The sequence below is a fragment of the Ceratosolen solmsi genome, unplaced genomic scaffold, assembly GCF_000503995.2.
Source record: "Ceratosolen solmsi marchali unplaced genomic scaffold, CerSol_1.0 scaffold61, whole genome shotgun sequence".
NCBI classification, from domain to species: Eukaryota; Metazoa; Arthropoda; class Insecta; order Hymenoptera; family Agaonidae; genus Ceratosolen; species Ceratosolen solmsi.
Genome location: NW_011948435.1, coordinates 1,934,787 through 1,947,270, shown reverse-complemented (window position 1 = coordinate 1,947,270; position 12,484 = coordinate 1,934,787). Strand labels below are relative to the sequence as shown.

The 12,484-nt window shown below is 35.6% G+C and overlaps 1 protein-coding gene across 1 annotated transcript; it reads right to left on the bottom strand.

Annotated features, from left to right (window-relative positions):
- Positions 1–7,489, bottom strand: Pp2C1 (protein phosphatase 2C). Its single transcript, XM_011503028.1, has 9 exons — positions 7,147–7,489; positions 5,528–5,875; positions 5,233–5,453; positions 4,012–4,155; positions 3,304–3,633; positions 2,699–3,051; positions 2,184–2,488; positions 1,196–1,702; positions 1–661 (listed from the first exon to the last, which is right to left on the bottom strand). Exons 1-9 carry the CDS (start codon positions 7,448–7,450, stop codon positions 426–428), a joined length of 2,748 nt encoding a protein of 915 aa, XP_011501330.1. The 5' UTR covers positions 7,451–7,489; the 3' UTR covers positions 1–425.
- Between the last annotated feature and the right edge of the window lie 4,995 nt (positions 7,490–12,484).

Here is a 12,484-nt window from a genome sequence, read left to right as displayed (position 1 = left end):
TTCAAATTAAATAAATATTTGTTTGTGCTCTCACATTATAAAAATTACTCATTTTAAAGATGTAAATACGCTTGGCATTTCGAAGAAGAAAAAAAACGCATACTCAAATTCAATGTATTTTCGTTTCCATCGTAATAAATGTACGCGATGTATATGCACACACTTCCATGCATCCACATATTCGCCGTCGCCCATGCACGCCCATACATACATGTATATGTATACACATTCACTCGTAAATCCAAACGCTCAGCTGTACTCGCATGCATACGCACATACACATATACATATACATATTTTTATTAGTTCCTCTTTTAATGTGACTATATAAACTCTGTAATTCCTTACTTTAGTTCTATCTACAAAAGTAAATTTTCATCAGCACTTGATGTGTGATCCGCTTTACTTTAATGTAAAAGCGAGGCTCACTTGCTAAATCGCTTAATGCGCGACCTCGTTGTAAATGATCTCGAACTCAGATTAAACGGTGTCTTTGCCCTTTTAGATATAGAACTCGACGAGGTGGACGAGCCCGAGGTGATACAAGAAGCGGAGCTACCACCAACAATAGGCGAAACTTTACAGCCTGGCTTCGTTCTACTGGGTGTCGCCGTTGACGATGATGTTGGCGTACAACCGGCTAATTTTACTTTTGTCACGACTGTAACAAATTAAACATTGGCCATTATAAATTGAAAATGGAATTAACACTTAAAATAGAAAAATGCACTTGCTGTTCAAAAACCAATAGATACAAAATTTAATTACTGCATATCAAATTTATTTGACCAAGTACCAAATTACTTGATATTCAAACAAGTTCATCGCACATAACGTGACTGATTATTTTCATAAAAAAAAAAGAAAGAAAGAAAGAAAAAAAAGTTTTATAATAAAGAGAAATGAAGGCAAATTAACGTATACTCATTAATGACACCACCAGTTTTTAGATATAATTCTAATATATAAATTCCTCATGAATCCCATAAGTTCGAAAATTTTGTATCTATTCTTTATTATTATAATATAATTGAGAGAGAGAAAAAAAGAATATAAGAAGTCTAAAAAGTATTTTAATACGTATTTAGGATATTTAATCACTTTTTAAACAAATCACTCGATTTAACGTCCTAATGAATATCACGATTTCATAAAATCATCTTAAAATGAGTACGTGATCGGGAACGAAGCAAACCTGATGTTTGGGGAGTGGAGGAATTCGCCAAAATGCCTACAGCGGATGACTGCTGCTTTAGTTTCGCTTGAGATTCCAATATCCTACTAGACTTGACAGTACCATATTGATGGGCTAGTTGGGCCGGAACCGTTTGACCTCCAATGTCCACGTTCCTCGACCTAAGATTCTTAATCGGTGTCGCCGCTATCGTATCAGATCTGAGCCAGCGCTTTGGCACCACTGTCGGTGAAGATGATGAGGAGCTCACAGAATCGGCGATGGAACTGATAAGGTCAACAACGGTCTGACGGCGACTGCCGGAACAAGAACCCCCAGTGCGACTCCCGCGTCCCTGATCCCAGAAACTCTCACGTATTTGAATACGATTTGCGGACCTGTTGATCGACGGCCTCCTGATCTTCTTTACTGGAGTTACCTTCTTCTCGAGGTTACGTCGCTTAAAGGAATTCGGGGAGGAAAGCCGCCTTTCCTGAATGCTACCCGTACTCGAGTTTAACACTCCATCTGCAGACAAGAAATAATTAAATAAGAATCATATTTACTACAAATTTAATTTTATTCTTAAATTAAATTCTTTTCTTTAAACAAATCCTTATGGTACCATTACGATATAACGAAAAATTAACCAAATAATTGAAATATTTTTAAACTCTATTTTAATTCAAATCTATTATTAAATTGTCTATTTATTAGCTTATAATAATAGATATATCTTATTTAAATTACGATGAACACCGATATATTTAGAAGATATTAATGCATATAAAATATATTTATATGCAATAGTTAATATGTTAAATATAAGAAATATTTAACATATTTTGTTCATATTTATTCTAACGTTTAAGCTCCATGCTATTTGCATATAAAATACTGAAAATTCTTATATATACTTACAAATAATAATTAAATATATGATTTTAAAATATAATAAAAAGATAACCATTTAATTCATCAACTGATAAAAGCAAACTTAACAACTCACTTGTTCTTGAAATTGCCGTATCGGCAACGTGCCATCGTAATCTATTATGTTGTACTTCGATCTTCTGATTCGGCGGTGCTCCGGTACTATGACGCCTCCTACTATTCGTTTGACGTATAACATTACTGTAGCTCGAGGAATTGGTAATTCGCTTTGTCAAGACAGTACTATTGTTACTACTACAGTTACTGTTACTGATATTATTACAGTTGTTATTGTTATTATTACTATTGTTCTTGCTTACGTTCTTATCACCGTTATTACTACTGCTGTTGTTAGTGCTGTTGTTCTCATGACCACTTCGCCTAATGGATAAAACAAACTTTACATTAATTAAAAATATTGTAACTACGTTACACTTGTGAACAATAATGATGTTTTCGAATTACAAAACTATTACATATTAGCAATTACACTGTAAAATTGGTATATACACAGATGCAGTCATATTGAAATTTAAAAGGTAATCAATTAATGAAAAAATCTAAGACTACAATAGTATTTGAATAATGTACCTAAGTCGTGGTCCTTGAGGCTCACTGAATCTAATTGGCTGAAGATCTACGCTATTGATAGCGTCGGTGTACTTCTCAGCCTCGGGTACTTGTTGCAACCAGCTGTCCGTATCAAGCACAAAATTGGTGGTATCGGTTAATATCGCTGCGGAATCGGATTCTTCTCTCATCGAGACCTCCTCTGTACAAAGACTGCTCTCCACAAGACTCATCTCCGAGACGACCATTGAAACGTCGCTCGATTCCTCGACCGTATGCTTGACACAGGCATCACTGGAGGATATTTCAGCCACCTGGATGCTCTCTTCTGTAGAGGGAACATCATCGAGACTATGGGTAGGTTTTGACTCATCCTTGACTGAAGAAGTAGCTATTTTGCTACTGTTGCTACTGCTGCTGCTGCTGCCGTGGCTGCTGCTATTGTAGTTGTTTTGGTTGTTACTATTGTTGGTGCTACTGCTGTCATTGCTGTTAGTGCTGCTAGTACTGCTCGTACTATTGGTACTGTTGGTATTGCTGGTACTGCTAGTGCTACCGCTACTGCTAGTGCTGCTGCTACTGCTGCTACTAGTAGTACTGCTGCTACTGCTACTGCTACTGCTACTGCTGCTGCTACTGCTGCTGCTGCTGCCACTGCTACTGCTGCTGCTACTACTACTCTGGGAAACCGAAGGACTACTAGCGAAGCTTTCGTCCATGCAGTGATCCGATGAGTCCGGTTGCTTTTGGATATCTGAATAACTTGGAAGCTCGGAGCCTGTGAGAGTTGGAGGATAAGGATAGGGCTCGGACTCGGATAGAGATTTATGCATAGGTAAAGGATAGGGGCAGTGGACGCTCTCACTGGGCAAGACATGTGTTTCCGAGCTGACAAGTTCTGGCTCAGGTGCTGGTTGATTAGCCACCATCTGCTCACGCTTCTGACCAAGAAGTATCTGAATATAGGAGGCAATCCTTTCATTAATTTGCGGACCAACATTTTTAATTCGCAGAAAATTTTGTACAGTCATGTTTAATTGCTAAACTTCATAATCTTTTACCTTGGTAATATATTCCTTATAAGATTCTTCCATTATCAACCAATTTAACTTGATTTAAAACGTTTTTTAATTATTAATGTTTCATTTAGCCCTTAAGTTCTTAGTTAACTAACTTCTTTTTAAACTTTAACTTATAATTTAAAACATTTGAACGAATAAAAGATTCGTTTTAATGAAAAAATACTTGCAAATTTTATTTACTAGTACAATGTTTTTCAAAATTATCTTTACTTAATATTGAAGATATCTAAACAATAAATTAATAGAACAAACCTCGCTATGTGTAGGTCCAGGGGGATCGAGCATTAAAGTGACAACACTGATATTATCCGCTCTTAGCCTCATAGATGACCACTTCTCAAGTGCATGATCGACTAATCTCTTTGATGGATTAATCCACATTTGGACATCTCCATGCTACAACATTCATATTTTATGTATCGATACAAATTAAATTCTTATCTGCTATTATAAATGCATTTAAATTATTAATATCACATAAATTTGATTTTATACATGCCGTATGTATTATTTACAAAATAATAGAAAACTAGTTTAGGAATATATGAACAAGCTTTTAACAAGATATTAATTCAAAATAACATTCAAATTCAAGATAATTTATAATTGATAAATTATATCAATGACAAATTTATATTACTTAATAATTAAAAAATGTTTTACAAATTCATATAAATATGAATATACATATTCATATAAAAATACATAATACCATTAAGCTGAACAATAGCACAGACATAATATATGCAAAACAAATAAAGAAAAGATCTTAAAAATATTGTAATATTTTTTGTTAACAAAATGTTTAAACCGAATGTACATTAACAACTGTTTTCAATTTATCGATAAATTTTATCCATAAATTATGACGATTATAAATCAACAAACATAATTAATAACTTTGTAAATTAATCAATACATATCCAAAACAATTTAACAAATTATTCTAATTAAAAAGTACTTACAAAACTTTTGTTAGCCAATAAAATAATATATAATTATAGGTAAAATTAATAAAAACTAATGACAAAATTAAAATAACTTTAAATAACAAAAATTCATGCCACTCAAGAAATAAAATGTAAAGCTATTTAAAAAGTGTTTTTTATGATATTTTTATTCTATCTTTAAAAGAATCCTATTTAAAAAAATCCTATGTATTCAATCCAAATAAGTTTCATTTTAAAAATTAATAAACAATATATAAAAAAAATTAAAAGAATAATTTAATTCAAATATATCAATTAAAATAATTATACAATAACTGAATCGTGTACGCAAGTAACATAAAAAAAAGTTTTATTTATACAAGCTTTTAGAAAATATATTTGAAGCAGAACTAATAAATACATAGAATTTTTCAATTTATTGATTTTTTTTTTTTTTTTAAGTATATATTGTATGACATTAAATTATACAAAAATTAATAATTAATAATAAACATTATAAAACATAATAATTTTCTAAACATACCCCACTTCCAGTTTGTTGCGAAGCAATTAGATGTTTCTCATTATTACTTTCGACAGCCTGTACTACCGTTACTGCAGCTTGTGGAGTTAACATATTCCATAAGCCATCAGTTCCGAAAATAAGACATCTATGTGACTTTACATCAATTTTTACAACTTTTACATCTGGTTCTGGTGAAACAACAAACGTATTCAATTCTGAATTGTAACTCCACAAATCACCTATGAAAATTTTTAAATACAGTTATTATAAAATATGAGTATTAATAAAAAAAAAACATTTAAGTATGATTTACCTAATGACCTAGCAACTGCTAAAAATGGTATTTCATCAATATGTGTTGATCTGCGTACTGGTCCTTTATGGCCAAGTCTAGGCCTATTCCAAACAACCCTGGGAACGCCAGATTTACTTATAACTTTTCCACCAGACTCCTGTATTCTTGTCATTTCAACTCCACACTCAGGCTTATGATCTTTAGTTAATGCCTTCGATTTCCAAAACAGATCTTTTTCTTTGTAACCCAATACAATACCAGAGTCACCTACATGTCCAATATAAATTTTTCCTTTTCGAATAAACGCAATACTAGCAGTTGTTCCAGCTGTTGATGGTAAACCAGATGCTGTTCTAGGCCATTTATCTATATAAAAAGGTAATTTGAATTATTTAAATACATTAAAATACGAAGGTAAGACTTTTCTATCTCTTTACAATTAGATAAATTGCATTTATTGTTAATTTCTCATTATATTTGTATTATAATGGTAAAAAATTATAATGATAAAAAATGTATTATAATGGTATATTTGAATATAATTCATTGATTTAATTTAATTTAATTCTGTTTAATAAAATAAGATACTTTTTCTATAAATATCATAAATAAAATATACTTTAAATGTTATGAGTTATAATTCATCAAAATCTATTTTAATAACATTAGGTATTTAAAATTTTGTTCCAATAGTAAGTATGTATGGACAGTTATGTAATATGCTAATAAATAGAGCAAAAAATATATTAAATTTGCATGATAAAATATATACACATTATTAATTTACTTATTTTTTAACAAAATTTTGAATTAATTTTAATTTACACAATTTATTATATATATTACTTTACATGCGCGCGTGCACACACACATGTACATACATATATATATATATATATATATATATATGTTTATATATATATATATATATATGTTTATATACTGTTATTAGTATAAATTAAAAATAATTCTTTATTAGTTATTCTGTACTTGCAACTATATATATATATATATACGACCATTACATAAGCAAATTTCAAGGTTTTACAAAATCTAAAGTAATTTTGTAATAAATTATTGTGGTAGAAATAACAATATTCGTATTAACATAACGTAAATATTATTAATTAACTAATAATTTACAATAATTGCTTATAATAATATGCTGGAAATGCATTGAAAAGGAGCCTATAAAAATAAATATCAATAAATAAAAATAGGCCGAATTTAAAAAGAAAAAAAAACAAAAAACAAAAACAAAATTAAAAATTTCCCGCGTACAAAACGCCAATACGCTTGTGGCTCTTTCGGCCATATCGCGCATTACATAACCTAAATATTCCTAACCTCGGCCTTTCTCTCGCTCTCTGCTCTGCGCTTCCTGTGCTCTCTCACTTCTTCGAAACGAAGACGAACTTATGCACCTAGCACATTACCCAGACAAAGAGACACGCAAATATACATCTCTGCATGTACACGAATCATCATACACCCTGGTGGGGATAGAAAATACGCGGGACGAATCTGTTTTCTCAACCCACGCAGCCCTTTCGCTTCGAATCGACAATAACAATAACAATCGGTGGTAATTTAAAAGACAAACTGGGAACGGAAATACGATATTTTAGCGTCCTTACCGAGTTCTCGCCACATCGCGTAATGCGTGTTGACGTATCCATCGCGAATGGCTTTGAGCACGTCCTCATCGTTGTCACTCCAGAAGTTCTTCTGCTTGACAATTATATCCATGAGGTTCTCCTTGGCGAAGGTCGCAGCCTCGCCGCCTCCATGACCGTCAAATATACCAAAAAAAGCATACTCGAGCTCGCGGTCGTTGGAAGACTGCTGATAGGCAACACTGAACATGTCCTCCATGTACTTGCGGCCACCCTGATTACAGTGGCCCGTCACCCTCAGGTTAACGCCAATACTAAGCGACATTTTTCCTGGTAAAGTCGTTATGTGCTGGCCCAATGTATTTCTAACCTCAAAAAAAAAAAAAAAAAAGAAAACTCGCCTTTAACCGCGCACCCGTCCGATCTTCACCTTCCCTCCCTCTCGCTCGCTCACGAGTTTCAACGGTGCGTATGCATATGCCTCTCTCGCATTTGTACACAGAGAGAGAGAGAAAAAAATCCCGATATTCAATCAACCACGGCACTTATCTATCATCGAGGGAGCGCGCCACTGCTCCTTCTAGTTTCAAGCACGCGACCTCTTCGTTTTCTTCCTCTCCTTTGGATTTTTTCTCCCGTCGCACTTGCGTACACCAGTACCCCGACGCACACGAGCGCAATCACACACATGAACACACGGCCACACCAACACGTGCCGTACCACACGCCTCCGATGGAAGCCTCGCGTTTACTGAACGTGTGATTGTAACATTGTGTGCTGCTACTCGACTACTCGCTCTCTCGCTCGCACGCTCATAAGTATGCGCGCGCACATCTCATCATCCGAGTGGGGATGGTTAACGATGAAACGCGCGTTGGCGAGATACAGTGCGTCCGTGCGCGCGTGTGCGTTAAATGCGTGTGCATGCGCGCGACATTGGAGGAGGAAACATGGCGCCAGAGTAAGATGAGAGAGAGAGAGAGAGAGAGGGCGAACGAAAGGGGCAAATGGATAATGCTATAAGAGAAAAGAGACACCATGAGAGATTGTTCTTTCGTTATAACTTTCAGCGGCGACTGTTTAAACTTTCCATTGATTGTGACACTCGATTTATTGACTTACAAAGGATTTAACGTGAACGCTCGGGGTTGAAGAAAATAATGCCCGACTACTGATAATTGGCATATTTTAAAATTGTTCACACACCGACAGTTTCGGAAAGATTTAATTTTCGAATATCGAGGCGATGTAAGGCATTTGAGCGCCAGCTCAAAACAGGATGGAGGGAGTAAAGATAACGAGAGTGGGAGTAATGCAAGTGCAACGAAGACGGAGAGAGTAAGGAGGTCAGTTGTATGCATATTCCTATACAACTCATAGTATCGTCTGCGGGTGTTTCTACATCAATGGGTGCAGCATCTGAGCAGGAGGAAAACTTTTAAATTAAAAGCCGATACGATATTATACTAGTCATCATTTCGTGAACTGCAACTTAATCACACAATACTGTACAAAAAATAGTTTTAACTTTAAAATAAGTCGTTTATAATAACGAATGATTATTCAAAAATTATTTCATCCATTTAATATTTATACGATTATATAATATAAATAAATTTTACTAATCCAGTCTGTTGAAATATTCGGGGTTTTTTTTTTTTCATTTCTTTTTTTCTTTCAATCATTACGTTTAATAAACATACCGAGAGCAATGTTTGTCGCATAATATTCTTCATTGTTATAAAAAAAGGCTTCAACGGACGACTTGTTACAAAATTAACTTTACTTTTATAATGAAAGAAGGGTCTCGACGATAAATATTTCACCCTTATGAAATGATCGATCAAAGAATATTACACAATTGTTATACCATGATAAGAAACATCATATTATCAATGAATTTTATTGCAGAGAAAAATTAATGTTTAAGAATTCTCATAAGTTAAAGGGCAACAAAATTCTCTGTAATCTTGGACGGTATTATTAATATGCTTAAAAACTAATGATAATATTAATATAAACAAATAGTTGGCAAGGTGAATAAGGCATAAAAAAAATGTTTTAATAATATAATATTTCATAGAATTTAGTAAGAATTATTGAAGTTATCGTGAAAAACAATTTACTCGATAATGAATCTATGCACAGTAAGCAAAATGCTCAGTAGCTAACAATTTCTTAAAAATTTATTCAAATATCTGTTTGTTTGTTTGTTTATTATATAATAGTACAAGATTGGATATTGGTTTTCAAGTTTTGCTCATAAATTATTCAAAATAACAACACTTTTTTCTCTTCTTCTTCAAGGTAATGAAATCCTGTCATTTGTCGAATGAATTTTATCCACATACCAGACTAATTATCATGCTTCAACGTTTTTTAATATCTCTGCTTACTTGATTGCTTAATAAGAAAAAATTGCAATGCTAAATTTGTTTAATAAATTATTTATTAAGAGTTTCGTCTCAATTGCGGTTCATTATTAAAAAGCATTATTATTTACAGGTATTATATCAAGTATTTTATAATATATAATATTGACATTTGTAAAATACATCGTATCAATATTTTTTTTAAATATTCATACATTTAGAGACACACTTTTCACATTAAACGTATGCTGAAAGTAATAATTTATAATTAAAAAAAATCTTATCGTTTTAAAATAATTAGCAATACCATTTCGTATAATCTTAAATTATGAAAATGAATGTATGCTGACTGGGGTTGGGCAGCTAAAGGATGAAAAATACTATTTGCAGGTAAAATGTCAATAGTTTCTTTGGAACAAATTCATTAGTGGAGGCTAAAGTAAAATCGGTAATATCACTAATATTCGTGTCATACAATCGCCTTTGCTTTACGCGCATTCTTTTAGCGAAAGAAACCCATAACATCATTGTAGAATTAGCTGTAAAAGGCGAGTTTGTCCCTGTTCTTTTACGATTTACTGTACAGTCTCTTCCTCTCTCTCTCTTCCTCTCTCTCTCTCTCTCTCTCTCTCTCTCTCTCTCTCTCTCTCGCTTGCACTTACGCCAAGTACATTCTTGGACATTTTGCTTTCCTTAGTACTTACTCCCTTTTTTTTTCTTTTTTCTTTTTTTTTAATATATGCATATCGCATTTTCGACAGTGTTAAACAGGTGGATTTTCGTCGTTTTCACTATTTCTAAAGAAAAATTAGATACAGATTTTCCGTTTCACTTTTTTTATTTATCTATTTAACCATTTTTCACATAGAATTATTAAGTTTAACGAAGCTGTTCATTATGTTTCGTTAATTTGTAAATGTTTATTTGATAATCATATTAATAACACAAACAACACGCAGATATACTTCATTTTCATATTTTGTCGTAATACAATATTGTCAATGATTGAATTGTCAATGTTTTCGGTTTCACTTCTTTTTTTTTTTTTTTTTTTAATTATTGTTCTTTCTTTTACATAAAATTATTACGAAGCAGAACGAAGCTGCACTTTATATTTCAGAAATTTGAAAATGTTTATTTGATAATCATATTAGCTTGGCATGCCTACATCTTCTATATTATTGCGATACGCGCCGGAGGAACATTTTGTCGAGATATAGCAAACGATGACACAGCGTGTCGTTCAAACATTAGAATACCTATATTTTTTTCCAATTAAAAAAAAAAAAGAAGAAGAATTTCCATGCAATATATAGAGGTACGGGTATAGCATCATCAAATTGCAACTAAATGCAAATAAATCAAACTTATAAGTGATTTCGTATAGTACGCGCAAGTCTAGCAGCGGGTACGACACTTAAATGCAATATTAGGCTCTTCAAATACACGTGCTGTTTCTCCTTCTCTCTCCCAATCGCTAGCTCACCGCCCTGCCCCTCGCCAACCCGGCCACCCTTCGCACCGTCAACACCACGACGTTCAACCTCCTTCTCCGCCAATCTCGCTCGCTCCATTCCTCGATTCTCGCCAACATATATCTTCTACCACGTGGTAGGAAAAAGAGCGCGCGATGTAACGTCAGACGGATGGCAGAGGAGACCGGGACGGCGACCACCACGATGTTCCTCTTTATCGGTGCTAAGTTACTAAACGCGCGTGCGCCCCTCGCGCTCTTTCGCACCGTCTCTCTTGCGCTCACGGCGTCGCAGGCACTTCCGTCGCTCGGGCGCTCCGATGCGCCGCAACGATGAAAATCGCGGAGAGCGGAGCAACGCGGACGGGCAAAAATAGCGTGGGGCCGTAAAATCGGAGATCCAAAGTAAAGAGGCGCTCGATAATGGCAGTGTTTGGCGCACGAGGTAGCCAGCTGTGGCGGTTAAGCGAAAAGTAAGGGGAGCGAGACGAGAGCGCCAATTCCAAAATCGAATCGCCCTGTCAGCGACCGATGCTGTAGACAGGCAGTGAGTGAGTGGGTGGGCGGATGGGCCGGATGAAAGGCGAGAGAAGGAAAGAGGGAAGAAGGCGCGCAGGTATCAAAACGCTGGGTTCGTGTGAACGTCGTAGTCGTCGTCGTCGTCGTCGTCGTCGTCGTCGTCGTCGTCGTCGTCGTCGTCGTCGTCGTCGTCGTCGTCGTCGTCGTCGTCGTCGTCGTCGTCGTCGTGGTGGTAGTCGTAGTCGTAGTGGTAGTCGTAGTCGTAGTCGTAGTCGTAGTCGTAGTCGTAGTCGTCGTAGTCGTAGTCGTCGTAGTCGTAGTCGTCGTCGTCGTAGTCGTCGTCGTTGCATACAGCGTAAGATCGCTAACTCAGGGCGAGCCGGTGGCAGTGGGGAAACTTGACTCTTCCCTGAGGTTGGGATCACACCGCACCGGGACAGAACAGCGAGATCCTCTACAAAGGGAAATAGAGCCGGGCGAGATCTCGACATCGGGATCGCTTCGCGCACCTCGAGGGGGAGGTGGGAGAGGGCTATAGACCGACACAAAACGCGGCACCGTTTCAAACGAAACCTTAATCTCCGCTCTCGTCCTGCCGCTTTCGTCCTACGGTTCAATAATTTTTAATAGCTCCCCTCGGCAGATACGCTTATCTAATTCTCCCCCCACCCCTCCCCCCACCCACCCCCACACCCCGCTCTTATTTTCGCCTCATGCAATTTATAAATAGACGTCGGCGCGTACGTGACCACCAGACGACTAGGCGTGGGTTCCTTCCCAAACAAACGCCTTGGATGAGAGCCCATTCGGAAAGGAATTTTTTTCGTTTTCGTTCTCAAGTGCCGTCCTCCAGTGCAAAATGTACGGGGGCTAACGGTACGCCTGTACTTTCGAATAAAGGCCAGCGACATTAAAAAGGTTGCCCCGCGACGCGCTCCTCGTCTACTTCGTCCTTTGATATGATAATTATATGTATTTGCGCGTAAAAAAAAA